The sequence below is a fragment of the Chiloscyllium punctatum genome, chromosome 9, assembly GCF_047496795.1.
Source record: "Chiloscyllium punctatum isolate Juve2018m chromosome 9, sChiPun1.3, whole genome shotgun sequence".
NCBI lineage: Eukaryota > Metazoa > Chordata > Chondrichthyes > Orectolobiformes > Hemiscylliidae > Chiloscyllium > Chiloscyllium punctatum.
The window spans coordinates 5,424,257-5,451,933 of record NC_092747.1 but is presented as its reverse complement, the minus strand read 5'-3'; the positions used below and the strand labels follow the sequence as shown (position 1 = coordinate 5,451,933).

The following is a 27,677-nucleotide window of genomic DNA, read 5'->3' as shown; positions in this document are numbered from 1 at the left end:
GAAAGGAGGTGAAAAGCCTCAGGTGTTTCCACTGTGGGTAAAGTTACCTTCCTGCACTGCCAGATTCAGTGATCTGTAACCTGCACACCCAGATCCCTCTGCATATTAATATTCCTAAATATTTCTGCCATTCACTGTTTCGTTTCCACCTGTACTTGACCTTCCAAAATGCACCACTTCACGTTTATCTGGATTAAACTCTATCTGCCAGTTTTCTGTCGATGCCGCCAACTGATCTATCCTCTGAAATTCCTCCTCCCTATCCACAACTCCACCAATCTTTGTATTGTCTGCAAACTCACTCAGTAGACCTGCCATGTTCTCCTCCAAATTATTTATATGGATTTATACGTACAGCAGAGTTCCCAAAACTGGCCCCTGTCACAACCTTCGGCCGCCATCTGTCTCTAATGACTAAGCCAGTTCTGTATCCATATTGCCAGCTCACCTCGATACCTTGTGACTTCATTTTTTGGCCGAGTCTGCCATGAGGGACCTTGTCAAATGGTTTACTGAAGTCGATGTAAACAACATCAACCATATTTCCTTCTTCAATCATATTCATTGCCCCCTCAAAAAACTCAAAATCAAGTTGTCAGTTCCAGCTGTCTGCTGCAGTGGTCGGTATATTGGGTCCAGGTTAATGTGTTTGTTGATTGAATCTGTGGATGAGTGCCATGCCTCTAGGAATTCCCTGGCTGTTCTCTGTTTGGCTTGTCCTATAATAGTAGTGTTGTCCCAGTCGAATTCATGTTGCATGTGTGGCTACTAAGGATAGCTGGTCGTGTCGTTTCGTGGCTAATTCGACTGGGACAGATGCCCAAGTGAGATTTGCTAGTACTGTTGGGATGAGTTTAAACTTGCTTAGCAGGGGATGGAAACTTGAGGAGTGACCAAATTTGGAAGGAAGTAAAATTGGTACAGGATATTGTAAAGATGCCAGGGTCATGAGAAGATAAGAGCCACAAAACCAAGCATCAAGTATACTTCAAAAATGGAATGTTGTCAAAAAGACACAGTTAAGGGAACTCTACTTGAATCCACGCAGTATTTATAAGCCGATATACTCACTACTGATGGCACATTGGATCACAAAGACCTTCATGATGGATAGGGGATTTCCATTATAGCAATGTCTGTTTATCTGTTATTCATGGGTGGCAAATGCTCCTGTCCCCTTTGCATAACAAGAATGATGTGCAGATAATCTAAAAGCACTAAGAGAGATGCAGGAGTATGATCTAATTGCCAATGCAGAATCATGGCTGCGTGGTGGCCAGGAATGGGAGTGGAATATTCAAGGATATTTGACATTCAGGAAGGACAGACAAGAGGAAAAGGATGGGGAGTTGTGCTGGTAAAGAATGGGATCAGTACATTAGAATTGGGGTCAGAAGAACAATGGTGGAATCTGTTTGGGCGCTAAGAAACAGCAGGAGGCAGCAGACAGTGAGTGGAGTTCTAAATAGTGATCGTGTGGGGCATAATGTTAATCAGGGGATGAGAGAAGCACGTAGCATGGCCAACACCGGCATCATAGGTGACTTCAATCCACACAGAGTATGGGGAACCAATTGAGTACTAAATCTGTTGAGTAGAGTTTCTGGCATTACGGTAGGAACGGTTTTCTAGACCAGTATGTTGAGGATGAGAGGGCAGGCTGTTTTAGATTCAGTGTTATGTCATGAGAAAGAGCTACTTAACAATCTTATTGTAAAATAACTATGGATAGAGCAGGGTGAGGAATGGATATTGCAGGTTCCAGGGTTTGGATCTTTCATCAAGAACAGGCAAGGTGGTAAAAGAGGGGGGGGGGGGGGGGGGTGGTGTGGCCTTGTTAGTCACGGATAGTATAACGGTGGCTGAGAGAACTTTTGATGAGGACTCATCTTCTGAGGTAATATGGGCTGAGGTGAGAAACAGGAGAGGAGAGGCCACACTGCTTGGAGTTTTTTTATAGGCCTCCGCAGAGTTCCAGGGAGGTGGAAGAGAGGATTAGCAAAATTATTCTGGGTAGGAGTGAAAGGAACAGGACGGTCATTATGGGGGACTTTAACTTCCCCAAATGCTATAACTCCAGTATATCAGATGGATCAGTTTTTGTCCACTGCGTGCAGGAGGGTTTCCTGAGAGAGTATGTCAAAGGGCTGACAAGAGGGGAGGGTACACTGGATCTGGTGCTTGGTAATGAACCAGGCCAGCTGTTTGATTTAGTTGTAGGTGAACACTTTGGAGAGAGTGACCATAATTCAGTTACGTTTAGTTTAGCGATGGAAAGGGATAGGTACATGCCACAGGTCAAGGGTTACCGATGGGGCAAGGGTAATTATAATGTGATTAGGCAAGAATTAGGATGCACAGGATGGGGTAGCAAAATGCAGGGGATGCAGACAATGGAAATGTAGAGTTGAAAAATGTGGTGCTGGAAAAACACAGCAGGCCAGGCAGCATCCGAGGAGCAGGAGAATCGACATTTCGGGCATAAGCCCTTCTTCAGGAATGAGGCTGGTGTGCCAAGCAGGCTGAGATAAAGGTTTGAGGGGAGGGAATTTGGGGGAGGGGCGCTGGGAATACGATAGGTGGAAGGAGGTGAGGGTGAGGGTGATAGGCCGGAGAGGGGGTGGGGGCGGAGAGGTTGGGAAGAAGATTGCAGGTCAAGAGGGCGGTGCTGAGTCTGAGGGTTGGGTCTGAGATAAGGTGGGGGGAGGGGAAATGAGGAAGCTGGAGAAATCTGCATTCATCCCGTGTGGTTGGAGGGTTCCTAGGCAGAAGATGAGGCGCTCTTCCTCCAGGCATCGTCTGGCAATGGAGGAGGCCAAGGACCTGCATGTCTTTGGCAGAGTGGGAGGGGGAGTTAAAGTGTTCAGCCATGGAGCGGTTGGGTTGGTTGGTGCGGATGTCCCAGAGGTGTTCTCTGAAATGTTCCGCAAGTAGGCGGCCTGTCTCCCCAATGTAGAGGAGGCCACATCGGGTGCAGCAGATGCAATAAATGATGTGTGTGGAGGTGCCGGTGAATTTGCGATGGAGAAGGAGGCCATCTGGGTTGCTTGGTATTGGAACTGGTCCTCCTGGGAGCAGATACGGCGGAGGCGAAGGAATTGGGAATATGGGATGGTGTTTTTACAGGGGGCAGGGTGGGAGGAGGTGTAGTCTAGGTAGCTGTGGGAGTTGGTCGGTTTATAGTAAATGTCTGTATTGAGTCGGTCGCCCAATATAGAAATGGAGAGGTCTAGGAAGGGAAGGGAGGAGTCTGAGATTGTCCAGGTAAATTTGAGGTCGGGGTGGATGGTGTTAGTAAAGTGGATGAACAGTTCAACCTCCTCGTGGGAGCACGAGGTAGCGCCGATACAGTCATCGATGTAGCGGAGGAAAAGGTGAGGGGTGGTGCCAGTGTAGCTACGGAAGATGGACTGTTCCACATATCCGACGAAGAGGCAGGCATAGCTGGGGCCCATGGCTACTCCTTTGGTTTGGAGGAAGTGGGAGGATTGGAAGGAGAAGTTGTTCAGGGTGAGGACCAATTCAGTCAGTCGAAGGAGGGTGTCAATGGAAGGGTACTGGTTGGGTCGGTGGGAGAGGAAGAAGCGGAGGGCTTGGAGGCCTTCATCATGGGAGATGGAAGTGTATATGTGGAAATGTGGAGCTGGTTTAAGGAACAGATATTGTGTGTCCTTGACAGGTATGTCCCTGTCAGGCAGGGAGAAAGTGATAAGGTCAGGGAACTGTGGTTTACAACAGAAATTGCATCTCTTGTTGCAAAGAAGAATGAGGCTTATGTGTTGGTGAGGCAAGATGGTTCAGATGAGGCGATGGAGAGTTACAGATCAGCTCGGAAGGATTTAAAGAGAGAGTTACAAAGGGCAAAGAGAGGACACGAGCAGTCTTTAGCAAATAGAATAAAGGAGAACCCTAAAGCTTTCTATAGGTATGTGAGGAATAAAAGGATGATTAGGATAGGAATAGGGCCAATCAAAGACAGAAGTGGGAAGTTGAATGTGGACACTGTGGAGATCGGAGAGGTGCTAAACGAACATCTCTCATCGGTTTTCACTCAGGAAAAGGATAATATCGTTGAGGAGACGAATGAAGTACAAGATATTAGACTAGAAAGGATCAAGGTTAGTTACAAACAGGTGTTATCAATTCTAGAAGGAGTGAAAGTAGACCAGTCCCTGGGCCAGATGGGATTTATCCAAGGATCCTCTGGGAAGCTAGGGAGGAGATAGCAGAGCCTTTGGCTTTGATATTTGAGTCATCATTGTCTATAGGTTTGGTACCAGAGGACTGGAGGATTGCAAATGTTGTACCCTTGTTCAAGAAGGGTAGCAGAGATGACCCAGGTAATTATAGACCAGTGAGCCTTACTTCTGTTTTAGGAAAGGTTTTGGAAAGGATTATAAGAGATAAGATTTATAATCATCTAGCAAGCAACAATTTGATTTCAGATAGTCAACATGGTTTCATCAAGGGCAGGTCGTGTCTCACAAACCTCATTGAGATTTTTGAGAAGGTGACCAAGCATGTAGATGAGGGTAGGGCAGTTGACGTGGTGTACATGGACTTCAGTAAAGCCTTTGGTAAAGTTCCACATGGTAGGCTGATGGAAAAAATGTGGAGGCATGGGATAGAGGGTGATTTAACAGTTTGGATTAGAAACTGACTTTCTGAAAGAAGGCAGCGAGTGGCGGTTGATGGAAAATATTCAGCCTGGAGTCCGGTTACTAGTGGTGTGGCACAAGAATCTGTTTTGGGATCACTGCTGTTTGTCATTTTTATAAATGACTTAGACACAGGCATAGGTGGATGGATTAGTAAATTTGCAGATGACACTGAAGTCAGTGGAGTAGTGGACAGTGTGGAAGAATGTTACACGTTGCAGGGTGACTTGGATAAACTGTAGATTTGGGCTGAGAGGTAGCAAATGGAGTTCAATGCAGCTAAATGTGAGGTGATGCACTTTGGGAAGAATAACAGGAAGGTGGAGTACTGGGTCAATGGAAAAATTCTTGGGAGTGTGGGTGTGCAGAGGGATCTTGGAGTCCATGTACATAGATCCCTGAAAGTTGCCACCCAGGTGGATAGTGCTGTTAAGAAGGCATACAGTGTGTTAGGTTTCATTGGTAGAGGGATTGAGTTCCGGATCCGCAATACCATGATGCAACTATACAAAACACTGGTGCGGCCACACTTGGAGTATTGTGTTCAGTTCTGGTCCCCATATTTTGGGAAGGATGTGGAAGCATTGGAAAAGGTGCAGAGGAGATTTACCAGGATGTTGCCTGGTCTGAATGGAAGGTCTTATGAGGAAAGGCTGAGAGTCTTGAACCTGTTCTCATTGGAGAGAAGAAGGCTAAGGGGGGATTTGATAGAGACATACAAGATGATCTAGAGGATTAGATAGGGTAGACAGTGAAAGTCTTTTTCCTAGGATGATGACATCAGCGTGTACGAGGGGGCATAACTACAAATTGAGGGGTGATAGATTTAAGACAGATGTCAGAGGCAGGTTCTTTACTCAGAGAGTGGTAAGGGCGTGGAATGCCCTACCTGCTAATGTAGTCAACTCAGCCACATTAGGGAGATTTAAACAATCCTTAGATAAGCACATGGATGATTTTGGGAAAGTGTAGGGGGAACAAGCTGAGAATAGTTCACAGGTTGGCGCAACATCAAGGGCTGAAGGGCCTGTTCTGCGCTGTATTGTTCGATGTTCTATGCTCTACAAAGTCACAGTTGCTGGTCGTTAAAGAAAGGCATTGTGGGAAAAGATGTGGTAAAAGAAGCTAAGCGAGTGGCATTAGTGAAGGTAGTAAAGGAGACCCCAAAAGTCAAGGAGAGTTGGGTATGGAGTTAGTGCTGATCTCTGTAAAGAATAGGCCTCTGTGGGTAAAGTTTACTCAGAAAGAACAGGGGGAGAAGGTCAAGAGCTAATAATTTTGAGAGATACAGGATCTAACCAGTCGCTGATAGTGAGGGATGAACATATTGCACTTTTTCTGATCTGTTTCCCGAGAGTGTGGTAATTTGTGGGACACATTGACAAAAACGTAGCATTCCCCGATGTAAGATCAGATTAGTGTGCCAACTCCAGACTGGGGAAGTAACAGTGGGAGTGATTGACAGAGGGACAGTTCCAGGAATACAGTTTGTTCTTGAGAATGATTCAGCAGGATCCAAGGTGGGAGTGACACCCCTTGTTGTGGAGAAGCCCAAGGAAGACCAAGGAGTTAAAACAGAAATATCCTGGTATTTTCCCAGATTGTGTGATGAACAAGATCCCACATCAATAAGTCACAGTATGAAGCAAAAACTAAAGAGGAGTGGGATAGGTTAGTAAACTCTCTGTCTCAGGAGCATAGGATGCAGTTGAAAGATCTGTTACTGCAGAATGAGGACATATGTAAGAATCAGATAAGAAGGACTAATGCTATTGAACATGAAGTAGATGAAGGGAATACTGCTCCGATAAAACAACACCCCTATCGTCTTAATCCTTTCAGAGCCAAACAGGTCCAGATGGAGGTGGAGGCCATGCTCGATGAGGACATCATCGAACCCAGCCAGAGTGAGTGGAGTTCGCCGATCATCTTAGTTCCTAAACTGGACAGGACTCAATGATTCTGCATGGAATATCAGAAGGTCAACGTGATTACAATATCAGACTCATATCCAACACAGAGATTGGAGGACTGTATTAGTAGAGTGGGACAAACCAGTTACATCACTAAGTTGGACTTATTGTGTGGTTACTGGTGAAAGAAATGTCTGCATTTGTAACCCCAAATGGGCGATATCAGTTTAAAGTGATGGCCTTTGGAATGAAGAACGCACCCGTCACATTCCAAAGACTCATGAACAAAGTTGTGGCTGGGTTAACAAACTGTGCAGTGTAGTTGGATGATGTAGTGATCTTTAGTAAGTCCTGGAAAGATCACATGGTACAGTTGGCAGATCCCTTTAAATGACTACGAGAAGCAAAACTGGAAATGAACTTCAACAAAACTGAAATTGCAAAAGCAGAGGTGATGTTCTTGGGACCAAACATTGGTCATGGAAGGTTAACCCCATGGAAGGCAAAGATGAAGGCCATTGAGGAATTTTCACGATCAACTTCGAAGAAAGAGGTGCTTCAATTTTCGGGACTCAGCGGATTCTACCGGAAGTTTGTTCCGAGCTTCAGCGGTGTAGTGACACCGTGAACCGATTTGCGGAAGAAGAACACAAAGTTTGGGTGCACAGAACAATGCCAGGGGGCATTCGACTATTTGAAATTGATATTAACCACCAAACCAGTGATAGCTCCACCAAACTTTACAAAACCTTTTAAAATGCTATAGGAGTTGGGGCTGTATTGCTACAGAAAGATGATGATGGGATTGAACTGCCAGTTGGTTACTTTTCAAAGAAACTCAACATCCAGAAGAAATACTCCACAATCAAAAAGAAACTATTGAGTTTGGTACTGGCCTTACAACATCTTAAGGCAGCATCCGAGGAGCAGTAAAATCAACGTTTCGGGCAAAAGCCCTTCATCAGGAATAAAGGCAGTGAGCCTGAAGCGTGGAGAGATAAGCTAGAGGAGGGTGGGGGTGGGGAGAAAGTAGCATAGAGTACAATGGGTGAGTGGGGGAGGGGATGAAGGTGATAGGTCAGGGAGGAGAGGGTGGAGTGGATAGGTGGAAAAGAAGATAGGCAGGTCGGACAAGTCATGGGAACGGTGCTGAGCTGGAACTTTGGAACTGGGGTGAGGTGGGGGAAGGGGAAATGAGGAAACTGGTGAAGTAAGAGCTTCAGGGCAGAGGAAATGACCTGGGAGTTGCAGTGGGAGAGGGACTCCCTGAGATTCTTGTAGAGAGAGGAGGAAAACTTCTTCAAGGCAGGCATCCTTGCAAGAGGATTTGCAGTAGGGTTACAATCAACGAGGTAAAAACAATGACTGCAGATGCTGGAAACCAGATTCTGGATTAGTGGTGCTGGAAGAGCTAGATGCTGCCTGAACTGCTGTGCTCTTCCAGCACCACGAATCCAGAATTACAACATTTTAATGTGTATGTCACAAACAATGTGTCGGAGACAGTTGTGTACACGAATCACAATCCGCTTACATTCTTAGAACACTTTAAAGACAAGAATCTGAGACTATTTCATTGGAGTCTTATGCTATAGACATTTAAGTTACACATCGTACATGTTGTGGGTCTTAAGAATGTAATTGCAGATGCATTATCACGGATTTAACTGATAAAGTATAGATAAGATTGGTATCTATTGTTACGACATGGGGTAAACCCTCCTGTTTAATTTAAACCAGCAATGCAGAAAAGATTTATCCCATGCAGTAATCTATGAAAATTCAAGAGGCCAGGAACTAAAGTATAAACTAACAACTTTATTTCTTCAAGTATAACAGAGAATAATTAACTAATAACCAATTACAACTCCTTCCTCTAAGCTATCTTTTACTTTTCCTTCTATAATATTCGTCGGATAAAATCTCTGAAAAATGCAAATTTCAAAACCAGGCAGTGGTCGAATCTTCTTTGTATCTTCCTCTGTAGATTTGCTCTCTGGGTCAGTGTCGATGCTTTTTCTCTGTGCAAACTCCTTCTCTAGACAGGTCCCTCTGAGAGTTCTCACTAGCAACCTACATCTGTTGGTCTTTTGGCAGTTCTCCTCCAACTGTTCAATTTTTCCCCAGTCTTATACCTCAAAGCATCGGATTATGTCCTTGGTGTTTAATATTATCAATGTACTCAATTCAAACTGGATTTGAGTTTGGTTTTTTTCTGGATATCATTTAAACTGAGTGGCCTAATTCAAATTTGTTTTTGTCTCCAGGCAACCAGCTACCCAAACTGCTGGACCACATGTTATGTTATACCTTATTCAGAACACTTGGTGCTGTCAGGTAGTTCTGCTAGCTTTTAACTTTCTTAAAGGTACAGTACACCCATATCTTCATAACACTATACAATGTTATATATATGTGGGAAGAAGTTAATATGAACTTAGATTAAAGTCATATGTATATCATGATAATGTGGTTAAGGAATAGAGAAAGAAAATGAAGCCAAGTTTTCATTATGATGGTTCATTTTTTTCTTAAGAGGAGAGGTGTTATGAAGGTGCAGGTGTGTGCTGTACCTTTAAGAGAGTTGAAAAGCTAACAAAGACCGACTAAAAATAGAGAGCGTCTGGAACAAAGTAAAAATGTAACACTTGGTTGAAACAAATAGCTGGAACAAAAACGTTCAAATTCAACCAATCCATTTAAATTATGCCCCAGATACCAAAATCCAATTGATTTGGAATGTTACTGTTTGGGATGACATCAAACCAATGAAATGATCCGATGTTTTGAGCTATAAAACTGGACATTTTGAACAGTTAGGGGGAGAACTGCAAAGGACACCAACAAATAGACTGCTAGCAGAACTGAAAGGTACTTGTCTGTAAGAAGTTTGCACAGCAGAACATTGAGGCTGACCAAGAGAAAAATCTACAGAGGAACATCCACAAAAGAGAATCGATAAAGCTGACTGGTTTTAAAGGTGAGTTTTGTTTAGTAAATCTTAATCAGGGCTTTTTTTAAAAATCGGACTAGTATTGTAGAGTGGGAGATAAAAGATAGGTTTAAGAGAAAGGAGTTGTAAATAGATTTTGAAACTTAGATTAGTTACATTGTGGAAACAGGCCCTTTGGCCCAACCAATCCACACTGACCCACACCCACCCAGACCCATTCCCCTACATTTACCTCTCACCTAACACTACGGGCAATTTAGCATGGCCAATTCACCTCACCTGCACATTTTTGGACTGTGGGAGGACACTGGAGCACCTGGAGGAAACCCACGCAGACACGGGGAGAATGTGCAAACTCCACACAGTCAGTCGCCTGAGGCGGGAATTGAACCCAGGTCTCTGGCGCTGTGAGGCAGCAGTGCTAACCACTGTGCCACCCACTAGTTGGTTTTAATATTCTCTGTTGGACTTAAAGAATAACATTGTTAATTTTGACTTTAAGTAGTGACCTCTGGGATAGTTCTTTGCCTCTCAAAATGTAACAGATTACGGCACAAGGTGAGCTTCTCTGTGTGTCAGGTTTAAATGGGCAGAGAGGTTTACCCCGTGTCGGAACACTCTTGTGACTAAAGGGATCATGGGATATTGGGGGCAGGACAGGATGCAAGTAGTAAGCTCAATGGTCAGTGATGGTCATATTGAATGGTGAAGCAGGCTCGAAGGGCCGAATGGCCTACTCCTGCTCCTATCTTTGATGGTTCTCAAGGGCAACTGGGGATGGGGCAATAAATGGGGCCAAGCCTGTGATGCCTACACCCAATGAATGAGTGAGAAAAAGGGGGATACCCATAATGACTGCAAGCGACCCCATGTCCACAAACCATGCTCCATTACACCCATCATTGGTTGAGTCTAGATATCATCACTTAATATGCCACATCCCCCAGCCCTCCCCCAGTCACTGACACTGGTTACCCAGTGTGACCTTCCTCCCAGAGCCCCCCATTTCCACTCTGTCATTTACCAGAGTTGAGGGTGTTTGTCGACCAGTTTGCTAACATGAATAAACACTCACAGGAAATCACACACAACTTTTTTCGAATGAGTTCGGTTTTTCCTCCCAACAGTGAATCACTGAGTAGGCCATTCAGCCCTTCGAGCCTGCTCCACCATTCAAACTAATCATGGCTGGTCATCCAACACAGACTCCTGTTCCCCAAACCCTTTGAACCCTTTAACCCTAAGAACCGTATCTAACTCCTTCTTGAGAACATTCAATGTTTTGGTCTCGACAGCTCTCTAAGTGGGAAAATTCCCCAGGCTCCCCACTCTCTGAGTGAAGACATTTCTTCTCATCTCAGTCCTAAATGGGCTACCCCATATCCTTAGTCTGTGATCCCCCAGGAAATTGTCTGTAATCTGGAGAGCATTACCTCAAAGTTGGATAGAGAAGTGACGGAGGTTTTGGGAAGGGGATTCTCGAAGTCAGTGCTCCATTCTGGCCCATTGAGTTTCCCTGACTTACATTGCTGCACCCTTTTACATTGGGGGCTTTTATACAAACATTGAATCATAGAAGTTTGCAGTGCAGAAGGCCATTTGGCCTATTCTATCTGTACTGGCTCCTGAAGGAGCTATCCAGCTAGTTTGACTCTCCAGCCCTATTCTGTAACGCTGTAACTGTGTCCCTTTCCTATATATATATATATCCAGTTTCCTCCAGTGGGATCCACCTCTCCCAGGCAATGTGTTCCAAATCCTAAGAACTCCCCGAGTGAAGAGGTTTCCCCTCATCTCACTCCGAGCACTCTTGTTGACAATCCTGAAATTGTGACCCCTAGTTACTGATATACCACCCAGTGGAAACAATATCTTTTCCTTTACCCTGTCAAACCTATTTATAATTTTGAACACCTCAATAAGGTCACCTCTTAATCTTCTCTGCTCCAAAAGGGAATAAGTCCAGTCACTCTTATCTTTCCTTGTAGCTAACTCATTCATGCTATCAATCTGGTAAATCTCCTTTGTACGCTCTTCAGGGCTGTAACATTCTTCCTTAATAAGATGCCCAGAATGGAGCACAATACTCCAAATATTGGTCTGACCAATGATTTGTGGAGTTGTAGCATCACGTCCTTGCTTTTATACGCTATGCCTCAATTTGTAAACTCAATGATCCTATAAACCTTCTTAACTGTTTCAACTTGCCTGGCCACCTTCAGAGAATCATGCCCATGAACCTGGAGGTCCCTATGCTCCCCTGTGTTATCTCTCTGTGTTTCTTTCACCTCACATTTCTCTGCATTGAAATCCATCTGCCATGAATCTGCCCATTGGCCGACTTGTCAATGGCCCACAAAAGCCGCTCAGCATCATCCTCACAATTCACTATTCTCCCTAGTTCAGTGTCATCTGCAAATTTAGAGATTTTGCCTTCAATCTCTAACTCATTTATATAAATCAGAAAAAAACAAGGGTCCCAGCACCGGTGCCTGGGAAACACCACTTCCAACTTGTCTCCAATCAGAGAAATGTCCCAGCGATACCTACCCTCCATGACGACCCTCCAGCCAACTTCTAACCCAAACTCCCAAGGACCCATCAATCCCAAAGATTTCTAATTTGCTCATCAACCTGCCTATGGTATCGCATCAAATATTCTCTGAAAGTCTGAATGTACAACATCCACAGCACAAGCCTCATCCACTGCCTGTGTCACCTCCTCAAAGAATGCAATTACATTTTTCAGACGTGCTCTGCCCTTGACAAAGCCACGTTGGCTGCCTTGTATTAATTTACTTATCTGAAAGAGTAGATTTACCTTATCCCATATTATGGCCTCCATCAGTATTCCCACTACAGGTGTCAGGCTGGCATCGAGTACAATGGTTATTTATAAATATGTTGCTGGGGGAGTAGGGAGGGGTGGCGCTGACAGGGAATAAAGGGATTGGCTCAGTAGAGGGGTTGGAGGCAGAATATCCCACGGTAGCCAACTGTGGTACAGCATAATCCCAATGGGCTGAACTGCCTCCTCCAAACCTGTACCTGCTTCCTGAGGTGGGCCCCTCACAATAGGCTGGAAGGAGGGGGCTAGTAGGGACCTAGTGTGACCCTTTCCCCATCGTTTGAATGGAGAGCGCACTGAGCCTTCTCCAATGATTCTTCCTCCTTTCTGTTAATATGGGGGGTGGGGGTGGGGGGGGTCGTTCCCCAGGGGCCTCTGGCCAAGCTAAGTACAATATTGTCATCAACTTCCAGCTTTTCAATCCCACTGCTTGTAAAAAAATTAACCCAACTGTTTTGGTTGCATGTGTTTTTTTTTAAGGCCTCATGAAACATTTCAATTGCGACGTTGTACTCACTAATGGCCTGATCGCTTGTTAAATGCACAGCCCATGGCGACTACCTGTGCAGTTGCTTTAGAGATGACAGGGACACACAACATGGAGTAAACCTCAAACCCTAGGATGTTGTTGAGCTGACGGTGCTGCTCCTGAAACAAGATTGGAAAGAAACGTGAAAGAAAGAAAGACACAGAGAGAAAGAGAGAGAGAGAGAAACAGGGAGAAAAGGATAGAAATGAAAGAAAAAGAGAAAGAAAGTTAGAAAGAGAGAAAAGACAAGAAAGAGAGAGAGTAAGAAAGAAAGAGGAGAGAAAGACGGAGAAAAACAATGAGAGAAAGATAGGGAGAAAGAGAGAAAGGGGGCAAAGGGAAAGAGAGAAAAAAGAGAAAAAGAGAAAGAGAGAGATAAAGAAAAAAAGAAAAAGGAGAGAAAGAAGAGGGGAAGAAGTAGAGAAAGAGAGAAATAGAAAAAGAGAATGAGAGAGAGAAAGAGGGAAAGAAAGAACTGTAGTGACAGAGGGGGAAAAGAAAGGAGAGAAAGACAGAGAATAAATAAGGAAGGAAGAGAAACAAAAAGAAGAGGAGGGGAGCACGAAAATGGGAGATAGAAAAGGACAGAAAAGGAGAAGGGAAAAGAGATAAAAACAAGGCAGGGACAAAGAAAGGAAAAAAGAAAGAGATCGAGCAAGTCAAAGAGAAAAAAGTGAAAGAGAATGAAGGTAGACTATGAAGGAATTGAGAGGGAGAAAGAAGGTGAGGAAAAGGGGATGAGTGTAAAAGAAAAAGAGAGATTGAGGAAGAAAGAGAGAACATAGACAGAAAACAGCTCCCATTGCTAGCACAGATTTTGCAAACACAGTAGGTCACAAAGGACAATGCTGCAAGTGTAGTCGCTCTCATAACTGAGGCAGCGGTCCGATGGTGGAGTCGTGGGACTATCATGGAATTAAACATCAGTCAGGTGCAGGCTAATCCTCTCAGAACACAGGTCCAAATTCAAGATATTAAAAAATAACTTGGAATTAGAAGCTCGTTAGAGTCATAGAGATGTACAGCATGGAAACAGACTCTTCAGTCCAACTCGTCCATGCTGACCAGATATCCCAACCCAATCTAGTCCCACCTGCCAGCACCCGGCCCATATCCCTCCAAACCCTTCCTATTCATATACCCATCCAAATGCCTCTTAAATGTTGCAATTGTACCAGCCTCCACCACATCCTCTGGCAGCTCATTCCATACACGTACCACCCTCTGTGTGAAAAAGTTGCCCCTTAAGTCTCTTTTATATCTTTCCCCTCTCACCCTAAACCTATGGCCCCTAGTTCTGGACTCCCTGACCCCAGGGAACAGACTTTGTCTATTTATCCTATCCATGTCCCTCATGATTTTGTAAACCTCTATAAGTCACCCCTCAGCCTCCGACACTCCAGGGAAAACAGCCCCAGCCTGTTCAGCCTCTCCCTGTAGCTCAGATCCTCCAACCCTGGCAATGTCCTTGTAAATCTTTTCTGAACCCTTTCAAGTTTCACAACATCTTTCCGATAGGAAGGAGACCAGAATTGCATGCAATATTCCAACAGTGGCCTAACCAATGTCCTGTACAGCCACAACATGACCTCCCAACTCCTGTACTCAATACTCTGACCAATAAAGGAGAGCATACCAAACGCCTTCTTCACTATCCTATCTACCTGTGACTCCACTTTCAAGGAGCTATGAACCTGCACTCCAAGGTCTCTTTGTTCAGCAACACTCCCCAGGACATTACCATTAAGTGTATATGTCCTGCTAACATTTGCTTTCCCAAAATGCAACACCTCGCATTTATCTGAATTAAACTCCATCTGCCACTTCTCAGCCCATTGGATCATCTGGTCCAAATCCTGTTGTAATCTGAGGTAACCCTCTTCGCTGTCCACTACACCTCCAATTTTGGTGTCATCTGCAAACATACTAACTGTACCTCATATGCTCGCATCCAAATCAAATGTAAATGACAAAAAGTAGAGGGCCCAGCACCGATCCTTGTGGCACTCCACTGGTCACAGGCCTCCTGTCTGAAAAACAACTCTCCACCACCACCACCCTCTGTCTTCTACCTTTGAACCAGTTCTGTATCCAGTGGTTAGTTCTTCCTGTATTCCGTGAGATCTAACCTTGCTAATCAGTCTCCCATGGGGAACCTTGTTGAACACCTTACTGAAGTCCATATAGATCACATCTACCACCCTCATCAATCCTCTTCATTACTTTCTCAAAAAACTCAATCAAGTTTGTGAGACATGATTTCCCATGCACAAAGCCATGTTGACTATCCCGAATCAGTCCTTGCTTTTCCAAATACATGTACATCCTGTCCCTCAGGATTCCCTCCAACAACTTGCCCACCACTGAGGTCAGGCTCACTGGTCTATAGTTCCCTGGCTTGTCCTTACCACCCTTCTTAAACAGTGGCACCACATTTGCCAACCTCCAGTCTTCCTGCACCTCACCTGTGACTAACGATGATACAAATATCTCAGCAAGAGGCCCAGCAATCACTTCTCTAGCTTCCCATAGAGTTCTCGGGTACACCTGATCAGGTCCGGGGGATTTATCCATCTTTACCCATTTCAAGGTACCCAGCACTTTCTCTTCTGTAATATGGACATTTTGCAAGTTGTCACCATCTATTTCCCTACAGTCTATATCTTCCATATCCTTTTCCACAGTAATTAAATACTGATGCAAAATACTCATTTAGTATCTCCCCCATCTCCTGCGGCTCCACTCAAAGGCCGCCTTGCTGATCTTTGAGGGGCCCTATTCTCTCCCTGGTTATACTTTTGTCCTTAATGTATTTGTAAAATCCCTTTGGATTCTCCTTAATTCTATTTGCCAAAGCTATTTCATGTCCCCCTTTTGCCCTCCTGATTTCCCTCTTAAGTATACTCCTACTTCCTTTATATTCTTCTAAGGATTCACTCGATCTATCCTGTCTATACCTTTCATATGCTTCCTTCTTTTTCTTAACCAAACCCTCAATTTCTTTAGTCATCCAACATTCCCTATACCTACCAGCCTTCCCTTTCACCCTGACAGGAATATACTTTCTCTGGATTCTCGTTATCTCATTTCTGAAGGCTTCCCATTTTCTAGCCGTCCCTGTACCTGCGAACATCTGCCTCCAATCAGCTTTCAAAAGTTCTTACTGGATTAGTGGTGCTGGAAGAGCACAGCAGTTCAGGCAGCATCCAACGAGCAGCGAAATCAACGTTTCGGGCAAAAGCCCTTCGGGTTTGGTTTTCAGCATCTGCAGTCATTGTTTTTACCTTTTCGAAAGTTCTTGCCTAATACCATCAAAATTGGCCTTTCTCCAATTTAGAACTTCAACTTTTAGATCTGGTCTATCCTTTTCCATCACTATTTTAAAACAAATAGAATTATGGTCGCTGGCCCCAAAGTGCTCCCCCACTGACACCTCAGTCACCTGCCCTGCCTTATTTCCCAAGAGTAGGTCAAGTTTTGCACCTTCTCTAGTAGGTACATCCACATACTGAATCAAAAAATTGTCTTGAACACACCTAACAAATTCCTCTCCATCTAAACCTTTAACACTCGGGCAGTCCCAGTCTATGTTTGGAAAGTTAAAATCCCCGACCATAACTACCCTATTATTCTTACAGATAGCAGAGATCTCCTTACAAGTTTGTTTCTCAATTTCCCTCTGACTATTTGAGGGTCTATAATACAATCCCAATAAGGTGATCATCCCTTTCTTATTTCTCAGTTCCACCCAAATAACTTCCCTGGATGTATTTCCGGGAATATCCTCCCTCAGCACAGCTGTAATGCTATCCCTTATCAAAAATGCCATTCCCCCTCCTCTCTTGCCTCCCTTTTTAACTTTCCTGTAGCATTTGTATCCTGGAACATTTGAGCTGCCAGTTAAGTGTTAGACATTCCCACCTGCTTCACTAATGCCCTATCACGAAGAAAATCTCCATCCTTACCTGGTCTTGCCTACATGTGACTCCAGACCCACAGCAAGCAAGGTTTGGTTGACCCTTATCTGAAGTAACCCAGATCAAGGACCACATCCCATTAACAAATTTTTTAAAACTCAATTTGCAGACAGCAAGCTGCCTAAAACAGCCCAGCAGTATTGCTCGGGTAATCAATTTCCAATGACATTGGTTGAGGATGGCCATTGATTGAGGACACCTGCATCTCTTCTTTAGCTTTGGGAACGTGAGTGTACCTGGAGGCCATTCAACCGATCAAATTTGTTCCATCCTTCAACTATATTGGGAGATCTCAACTCCATCCGCCTGCCTTGACTCCATTGTCTTGTCATGGTCACACCAAGATCCACAGCACCTTCCAAATGTGCAAGCTTCATCATCTTGAAGGTCAAGGGCAGCAGATACATGGGAACACCAACCCCTGCAAGTTCCCCTTCAAGCCACTCACTATCCTGACTTGGAAAAATATTGACGTTCCTTCACTGTCACTGGGTTAAAATCCTGGAATTCCCTCCATAAGGGCATTGTGGGTCTACCCACAGCACACGGACTGCAGCCCCAACTTCTCAAGGGGCAGTTATAGTAAGAATTAGGAAATAGGTGCTGGCCCAGCTAGTGATGCCCCCTGTCCCACAAGTGAACAAATCCATGAGAAAACATGCCAAACAAACATGGAAAATCAGGCGACACTCACCGCTGTGATGTCATTCAATGTCATCGATTTACTATCTTTCTCCGACTGTTCAAAATCAGAAAACGACAGCTGAAAAACAGAAAGCAGAATAAGTGCGAGGAGATTCAGAGCAACTGCGTTGGGACCAGTTTCCCTTGCTAGTCTGGCTCACCGTCAGTGCACCAGCTATAAGAATTCCAACAGAAGTGTGGATCCCTCTGCATTCATTGACGCAGAACAGAATCCCCTGGTCAAACGTCCACACAGAAACTAAAAGACAGGAGCAGGAGTAGGCCATTTGATCCCTCGAGCGTGCTGCACAATTCAATATGGTTACAGCTGACCATTGAGCTGAGTACCCTCATCCTACCCTCCCCCAATATCCCTTCATCCCTTCAGCCACAAGAACTATATCTAACTCCTTCTTGAAAACACAATGTTTTGACCTCAACAATGTTGGGCAGAGAATTCCACAGACTCCCTACTCACTTCTCCTCAGCTCAGTCCTAAAAGGTTCGCCCCTTTTCCTTAAACTATGACCCCTGGTTCTGGACTGTCCCCCAACCACTGGGAACATCCTTGCTGAAGCCAACCTGCCTCAACCCTGTTAGAATGTTAGAGGCTTCGGTGAGAATACCCACTCATTCTTCCGAACCCCCAGTGAACACAATCCTAACCGATGACACAAAAACCAAACAGGTGCGGACGCTCAGATTGAAAACAAAAACCAAAGTCGCTGGAGAAACTCAGCAGGTCTGGCAGCATCTATGGACAGAAAGCAGAGTTAACGTTTCGGGTCCAAAGAAAGCTCACTGGACTTGAAACATTAACTCTGTTTCTCTCTCCACAGGTGCTGCCAGACCTGCTGAGCTTCTCCAGCAATTTCTGCTTTTGTCCCTAACCAACTCAATCTCCCCATAGGCATCGATTCTACCAACCCAGCAATCAATACGGCACTCCTTCTATAGCCAAGACACAGTTTCCATTAATCCCTTTTAAAAGTGAGTACAAACAGTAAATTGGGCACTTTGGCACAGTGGTAGTGTCCCCACCTCTGGGTGAGGAAGCTTGGGCTCAAGTCACACCTGTTCCCAATGTGTGTAAACACAGTGGCTACAAGAGCAGGTCAGAAACTAGGAATCCTGTGGTGAGTAACACACCTCTTGACTCCCCAAACCCAGTCCCACCATCTACAAGGCACAGGTCAGGAGTGTGATGGAACACTCCCCACTTGCCTGGATGGGTGCAGCTCCAACAACACTCAAGAAGCTTGACACCATCCAGGACAAAGCAACCGTTTGATTGGAACCACATCCACAAACATTCAATCCCTCCACCACCAGCACTCAACAGCTGCAGTGTGTACCATCCACAAGATGTCCTGCAGAAATTCACCAAAGATCCTCAGACAGCACCTTCCAAACCCACGACCACTTCCATCTAGAAGGACAAGGGCAGCAGGTAAATGGGAACACCACCCCCTGCACGTTCCCCTCCGAACCACTCCCCATCCTGACTTGGAAATATATCGCCATTCCTTCACTGTCATTGGGTCAAAATCCTGGAAATCCGTCCCTAAGGGCATTGTGGGTCAACCCACAGCACATGGACTACAGTGATTCAAGAAGGCAGCTCACCCCCACCTTCACAAGGGCTCCTAGGGATGGGCTATCAATGCTGGTCAGCCAGCGATGCCCAATTCCATCAAATAAATTTTAAAAATCCCTAAACAGGTTGGTGAAAAATATATACAGTGTTTTTTTTCACTTTAAGGCCATCAAATCTGATTTGGCATCTTGTTGGAGATTCAATTCTATCCCAGAATCACAGAATTATCATAATGCAAAAGAAGACTATTCAGCCCATTATGCCTGCACTGCTTCTATTATCTTGTGCCAATTTCCTGCCTTTCCCAATGTCCCTGCACACCATTTCTATTGAAATAACCATCCAATGTCCCTCTTGAAAGCCTCAAGTGAACCTGCCTCCACCACATTTCCAGGCAGTGTATTCCAAACCCTAACTTCACAGAGTGAAAAACATTTTTCTCACATCACCCTTGCTACTAAGGATAGCTGGTGGTGTCGTTTCGTGGCTAGTTGGTGTTCATGGATGCGGATCGTTAGCTGTCTTCCTGTTTGTCCTATGTAGTGTTTTGTGCAGTCCTTGCATGGGATTTTGTACAATACATTGGTTTTGCACGACCAGCTATCCTTAGTAGCCACACACACAGATGACAAGCAACATGAATTCGACTGGGACAACACTACCATTGTAGGGCAAGCCAAACAGAGAACAGCCAGGGAATTCCTAGAGGCATGGCACTCATCCACAGACTATCAACAAACACATTGACCTGGACCCAATATACCGGCCACTACAGCGGACAGCTGGAACTGACAACCAGAAGCGGCAGGTACAAATCACTATAAATGCCGGAGGAAACATCACAGAAGCGCTTCACAGGAGGCTCCCAAGCACTGAGGATGTCACCTAGACAGGGGACGAAACATCTGCAACACAAATTCCCAGCTCAGCAAACAGAACCACAACGAGCACCCGAGCTACAAATCTTCTCACAAACTTTGAACTTTAAATCTATGCTCCTGTCATTCTTATTCCTTTTACAGCTCGTGATTTCGAAAACTTCTATCAAAGGTCCTCTCGGCTGTCTCCTCTCCAAGGGGAACAGTCCCCACCTTCGTCAATCTATCCTCATCTTGGAGGTTTCTCATCCCTGGAATCATTCCTGTAAACCGTGCTCTCCAACGCGTTCCCATCTTTCCTATAACATGGCGCCCACCGCTGCACCCAACCCTCCAGCTGAGGTCCAACAAGTGTCTTTTACAAGTTCAGTATTACCTCTACCTGGCCATCCCTTACTCACAAACGAATGAAAGGGCTCACAGAGATTCAAGACGAAAGCATCAGCTTTGTTTTGTGAAAGAAACACCAAAATTGCTGGAGAAACCCAGCAGGTCTGGCAGCATCCGTGGAGAGAGAAGCAGAGTTAATGTTTTGAGTGCAATATCCTCACAGATGCTGCCAGACCTGCTGAGTTTCTCCAGCAATTTTGATGTCTGTTTTCCAATTCCAACCTCAGGAGGATTTTGCCTTTAGTTACAGATGTGTTCTGAGGACTCTCTGATTTAACTCCTGGGTGTTTTGCTTTTCTAGCTTGTCCTGCAGACTGATCAGGGGCGTACCAGGGCAATCCTGGGGCCATAGGTTACTCCATCCTGCTCCTACGTTCTTTGTTTTAAAAGTTCTTCCACACTCCATATATCCTCAAACCCCACAATCATCCGAGATCTCTCAGTTCATACGATGCTGACTTCTTGAACATTTATGACTTTTATCAGCCTGCACTTTCAGCGACCTGGATTCGCAGTGTAGTGATAATGCCAGCATGTGTAACTTATTCATTCACGTTTTTCGAAGAATTCTCAACCAGTGTATAGAGAGGGAAGCCTGTAGATGTATGGAATGAGCTGCCAGAGGAAGTGGTAGAGGCTGGTACAACTGCAACATTTAAAAGGCATCTGGATGGGTATATGAATAGGAAAGGCTTACAGGAATATGGGCCAAATGCAGGCAAATGGGATTAGATTAGGTTAGGATATCTGATTGGGATGGACAAGTTGGACTGAAAGATCTGTTTCTGTGCTGTACATCTCTATGACTTTACGACTCTCTGTGTTATGTTTGGATGACCAGAAGTTGTTTGACAATGTGCCTACAAAGGGTACAGTCGCAAGATAAGAACTGCAGGTAGAATATTGGCATGGTTGGAGAATTGGCTACTAGGTAGGAAACAGCAGGATTGGGAATTAGGGGTTCTTGTTCAGGATAGTGACCTGTAACCAGTGGGGTTCCACAGGGATGAATCCTGGGACTGCAAGTGTTTAATGACTGGGAAGAAGGAAGTGAATGTACTCACTTTTCCAACACTTGTGCTGTTCCTTACACCAAAACCTGCAGATGGAAGAATGCAGTCTGGCCTGTTTAAATGCGGCTAATTATGAGTGTGGCAAATCAACAATTTCAATTAAGCATTCGTGTTACGCAGTACAAATGTCGGATCTACATGATGTCACAGCCTCTGCTAAATACAATTAATATAATATACCATGTAAACTGACTGCTCCTGGCGCTCCAATATCAGTAGATTAATCCTGACTTGTTATATAAACACAGTGGCTACAACAGCAGGTCAGAGGCGAGGAAGCCTGCAGCCAGTAACTCAGCTCCAGTCTCCCCAAGGCCTGTCCACCATCTGTTTGAAATTAATAATATTAGAACAGAACCAGACAGGGGTAAATGCAGGAGGGATGTTCCCAATGACTGGGGAGGTCAGAACCAGGGGTCACAGTCTAAGGATACAGAGTAAGTCACGTTGGACTGAGATGAGGAGAAATATCTCGTTGAGTGTTTTCATAGAATCCACTGAAAGTGTGGAAGCTGGTCATTGGCCCTTTGGGTCTACACCGACCATCCGAATAGCATCCCACCCAGAGCCATCCTGTCCCTGTGGCTAGAGTTACAGAGGGTGGGGAGCCTATGGAATTCTCTGCCACAGAAAACTGAAGCGAAAACATTGAACGGTTTCAAGAAGGAGACAGATGTAGCAACGCTCCATTACCCTTCCAGATTTCCCCTTCAGTCAGTCTGTTATGTATACTCAATGAAGTGACATCAGTTAGCACAGAACACCCCAAGATTAGATGTGTAATTCCATGATATTGTACCTGCTTAAATTGCGCTGGTTATAAACTTCAAAATGGCTACTTCAACATGAACCTTACATCGTGTGATTTATGGAATGCATGCTCAGTGGTTAGCACTGCTGCCTCACATTGCTTGGGACCCAGGTTCAATTCCAGCCTTTGGTAATAACGGTGCGGAGTTTGCTCATTCTCCCCGTGTCTGCCTGTGCTACCTCTGGGTGCTCCGGTTTCCTCCCACAGCCCAAAGATGTGCAGGTTTAAGTGGGTTGGCCAGGCTAAATTGCCCGATAGTGTCCAGGGATGTGCAGGCTTAGGTGGGTTAGCCAAGGGAAATGCAGGGTTACAGGGATAAGTTAAGGAAGGGGTAGGTTGCTCTTTGGAGGGTCAGTGTGAACTCGATGGGCCAAATGACCTGCTTCCACACTGTAGGGATTCTAAGGGTTGACATAGAGAGAACTGTTGACTGCAACACCCGCTGAACTGCAAACAATGCACTTGTTCAGCACAAGGGAGACAAATTCACTTGGAACTGATGCACGTTTTGCATGTAACAACAAGGTTTATTAATATAGCAGCTTTAGAGTGAAGTGTCCAAAGGTGGTTTACTTGAATATTATTCTGCTGTTAAAAAAAAATCTGCTCACATGACAGACAGCCTGATCAGAGAAGATTTGGAGAGAGAGGTGTACAGAGGCAGAGAGGGTTAGAGAGTGTAATCTTTTGATTTTGTGCTTTTCAAAACTGGAGACTGAAATGAAAAAAAGCTGTTTGAAAACCAGAGTTCATAAGGATGGCTGAACACACTGAATCTCTGTTCACACATCAGCTTGTGCTTCTCTCTCTGGGCTCAGGAGATAAAGTTGTTATAGAGTCATACAGTCATACAGCACGGAAACAGACCCTTTGGTCCATCCAGTTCATGCCGACCGTAATCCCAAACTCAGTTAGTCCCAGCCTGACTCTCCCACGTTTACATTATATCTCACTAATGTTGTACCTCCAGGTACATCTCCACAGATTATCTCCAACTTCCTCAGTAAGCTTACAACAGCGTCTCGTCATCCTCTCTCTAAATACGAAAACACAGGAAGGAATTCCAGAACTTGGAGCCCAGGCAACACAGATACCAATGAAAGAGGGATGATGATTGGGAAAGTGCATATTGAAAAAGATTAGATTACTTACAGTGTGAAAACAGGCCCTTCGGCCCAACAAGTCCACACCGCCCCGCCGAAGCGTAACCCACCCATACCCCTACATCTACATCTACCCCTTCCCTAACACTACGGGCAATTTAGCATGGTCGATTCACCTGACCTGCACATCTTTGGACTGTGGGAGGAAACCGGAGCACCCGGAGGAAACCCACGCAGACATGGGGAGAACGTGCAAACTCCACACAGTCAGTCGCCTGAGGCGGGAATTGAACCCGGGTCTCTGGCGCTGTGAGGCAGCAGTGCTAACCACTGTGCCACCGTGCCGCCCACAGTGCAGATATTTTGGAGGGTTGTGGGACTGGAGGAGATACAGAGCTTGGGAAGGATGCCGAGAGGCTATGGAGGAATTGGAAAACAAGGGTGTGAATTTTAAAGTCATGATGTTGCTTAACTGAGAGGTATTGTAGCTGAGGATGTACAAGGGATGATGAAGGAATTTGATCTAAGGCAAGTCAAAACACAGTCAGAAGTCACACTACACCAGGTTTATTTAAAATCACAGGCTTTCAGAGCACTGCTCCTTCGTCAGTACCTGAGTGCTTCCCTCCACTTCATCTGACAAAGGTTGTAATTTAAAATAAACCTGTTGGATATAACCTGGTGTTGCGTGACTTCTGACATTGTCCACCGAATCCAACACCAGGCACCTCTGCATCACATCAAAACACAGGCAGCAGAGTTTTGGATGAGTGAGTGAATGTTTATAGAAGGGAGGATTGAGGAGACCATGCAGTCAGGTGCTAGAAAAGTCAGGTCTGGGAGTAACAAAGGCATGTTCTTCAACAGTGGAGGACCTGAGACAGCAGTGAATTCAAGTGTCACTCAGGTGCAACAGTACACAAGAACTCACCGGAAAAATAATCTCTTCCTCCAGGACTTTGTCTCCAACAACCTGTCAGAAAGAGAATCAGAAGGAACAAGTTAAAATCTTTATCCAGAAAGTTACCATGTTACAGGAAGGAGCTGATTGATTAACCCACAGGTTACTAAGATTGGAGAATTTTATCAATGAGGAAATATTAGAAAGGTAGGGGAGGAGGTTATGAACAAAGAACACAACAGCACAGAAACAGGCCCTTCAGCCCTCTAAGCCCGTGCTGATCCAGATCCTCTGTCTAAACCTGTCTATTTTCTAAGGATCTGTGTCCCTCTGCTCCCTGCCCATTCATGAATCTGTCCAGATACATCTTAAATGACACTATCGTTCTGACCCCTACCACCTCCGCTGGCAAAGCATTCCAGGCCCCCAGCACCCTCTGCATAAAGAACTTTCCACGTATAACTCCCCTAAACCTTTCCCCTCTCCCTTTGAACTTGTGACCCCCAGTAACTGAGTCCCCCGCTCTGGGAAGAGGTTTCTTGCTATCCACCCTGCCTACACCTCTCATGATTTTGTCGGCCTCAATCAGGCCCCCCCTCAACCTCCTTCTTTCCAATGAAAATAATCCTAATCTACTCAACCCCTCCTCATAGCTAGCACCCTCCATACCAGGTAACATCCTGGTGAATCTCTCCGTCTCCAAAGCATTCACATCCTTTTGGTAATGTGGTGACCAGAACTGTACACAGTATTCCAAATGTGGGGCCGAACCAGAGTCCTTTCCACCTGGAACATGACCTGCCAACTCTTGTACTCCACACCCTGTCCAATGAAGGAAAGCATGCTGTGTGCCTCCCTGACCACTCTACTGACCTGTGTTGCTACGTTCTGGGAACAATGGACCCGAACACTCAGATCTCTCTGTACATCCATTTTCCCCAGAACTTTTCCATTTACTGAATTGGATCTTCCAAAATGCATCACCTCACATTTGCCCGGATTAAACTCCACCATTTCTCTTTCCAACTCTCCAATCTATCTATATTCTGCTGTATCCTCTGACAGTCCCCTTCACTATCTGCTACTCCACCAATCTCAGTGTCATCTGCAAACTTGCTAACCAGACCACCTATACCTTCCTCCAAATCATTGATGTATATCACAAATTCCATTTGTGGTCCTATCATGGGTCCCTGTGGAACACCACTGGTCACAGGTCTCCATTTTGAGAAACTCCCTTCCCCTACTACTCTCTGTCTTCTGTTGCCCAGCCAGTTCTCTATCCATCTAAACCTGGACCCCATGCGACTTCACCTTCTCCATCAGCCTACCGTGGGGAACCTTATCAAATGCCTTACTGAAGTCCATGTATATGACATCTACATCCCTTCCCTCATCAATCAACTTTGTCACCTCTTCAAAAAATTCTATTAGGTTTGTAAGACATGACCTTCTTCGCACAAAACCATGCTGCCTGTCACTGATAAGCCCATTTTCTTCCAAATGGGTATATATCCTATCCCTCAGTATCTTCTCTAGTAGCTTCCCTACCACTGACGTCAGGCACACAGGTCTGCAATTTCCTGGATTATCCCTGTTTTTCTTAAACAAGGGGACAACATTAGTAATTCTCCAGTCCTCTGGGACCTCCCCATGTTCAAGGATGCATTTCGTCTCTTGCTTCCCTCAGTAACCTGGGATAGATCCCATCCAGACTTGGGGACTGGGGACTTGTCCACCTTAATGCCTTTTAGGGCACACAACACTTCCTCCCTCCTTATGCCAACTTGACCTGGGGTAATCAAGCATCTATCCCTAACTTTAACATCCGCCATGTCCCTCTCCTCGGTGAACATAAAGCATTCATTAAGAATCTCACCCATTTTCTCGGACTCCATGCATAACTTCCCTCCTTTGTCCTTGAGTCGGCCAACCCTTTCTCTAGTTACCCTCTTGGTTCTTACATATGAATAAAAGGCTTTGGGGTTTTCTGTTTGCTAAAGATATCTCATGTCGCCGTTTAGCCCTCTTAATTCCTTGTTTCAGATTGGTCCTACTTTCCCAATATTCTTCCAAAGCTTCATCTGTCTTCAGTCGCCTCGACCTTATGTACACTTCCTTTTCCTCGGAGCTAGTCTCACAATTTCACCTGTCATCCCTGGTTCCCTAATCTTGCCATTTCTATCCCTCATTTTCACAGGCACATGTCTGTCCTGCACTCTCTTTAAAAGCCTCCCACACATCAAATGTGGATTTCCCTTCCAACAGCTGCTCCCAATCCACATTCCCCAGCTCCTGCCGAATTTTGGTAGAGTTGGCCTTTCCCCCAGTTGAACACTCTTCCTTACGGACCACTCTCGTCTTTGTCCATGAGTATTCTAAAACGTACGGAATTGTGATCACTATTCCCAAAGTAATCCCCAACTGAAACTTCACTCACCTGGCTGGGCTCATTCCCCAACACCAGGTCCATTGTGGCCCCTTTCCCAAGTTGGACTATTTACATACTGCTCTAGAAAACCCTCCTGGATGTTCCTTACCAATTCTGCTCCATCCAACCCTCTAACACTAAGCGAATCCCAGTCAATGTTGGGAAAATTAAAATCTCCTGTCACCACCACCCCGTTGCTCCTACATCTTTCTATAATCTGCTGATATATTTGTACCTCTACCTCACACTTGCTGTTGGGAGGCCTGTAGTACAGCCCCAGTATCGTTACCAAACCCTTCCTATTTCAGGGCTCTGTCCATATTGCCTCACTGCTCAAGAGACTCCATACTTCTGTTTTGAGAGAAGTAATCCCTCCTGTATTGTTAGAGAAGAGGAGGAATTAGTTCCCTCAAAAGGTGGTGAATCTATAGAATTCACTCCCCCAGAGTGCAGTGGTTGCAGGGACATTGAGTGAATTTGAGGAGGAGATAAACAGATTTTTAATTAGTAATGGATTGAAGAGTTATGGAGAGCAGAAAGGAAAGTGGAGTTAGAGTCATTGTCATAAACATGTACAGCATGGAAACAGACCCTTCGGTCCAACTCGTCCATGCCGATCAGATATCCTAAACTAGTCCCATTTGCCAGTGTTTGGCCCATATCCCCCTAAACCCTTCCTATTCATATACCCATCTAAATGCCTCTTAAATGTTGCAATTGTACCAGCCTCCACCACATCCTCTGGCAGCTCATTCCATACACGTACCACCCTCTGTGTGAAAAACGATGTCCCTCAGGTCCCTTTTATATCTTTTCCCTCTCACCCTAAACCTATGCCCCTCTAGTTCTGGACTCCCCCACCCCAGGGAAAAGACTTTGTCTATTTATCTTATCCATGCCCCTCATGATTTTATAAACCTCTATAAGGTCA

At 45.1% G+C, this 27,677-nt stretch overlaps 1 protein-coding gene and 1 long non-coding RNA gene across 7 annotated transcripts in view; one reads left to right on the top strand and one right to left on the bottom strand.

Annotated features, from left to right (window-relative positions):
* Positions 1-27,677, bottom strand: part of pde2a (phosphodiesterase 2A) — a 404,089-nt gene that overhangs the window by 142,661 nt on the left and 233,751 nt on the right. For all 6 annotated transcript variants that reach the window (XM_072576762.1, XM_072576765.1, XM_072576764.1 and 3 more), the window contains 3 exons: positions 24,346-24,387; positions 17,573-17,641; positions 12,890-13,020 (listed from right to left, as the gene is read on the bottom strand). In XM_072576762.1, the coding sequence (XP_072432863.1) occupies positions 12,890-13,020; positions 17,573-17,641; positions 24,346-24,387 (242 nt within the window). The remainder of the gene's footprint in view (positions 1-12,889; positions 13,021-17,572; positions 17,642-24,345; positions 24,388-27,677) is intronic.
* LOC140481102 (uncharacterized) overlaps positions 1-27,677 on the top strand; it is a 67,358-nt gene that overhangs the window by 359 nt on the left and 39,322 nt on the right. The gene's annotated exons all lie outside the window — the stretch shown is intronic.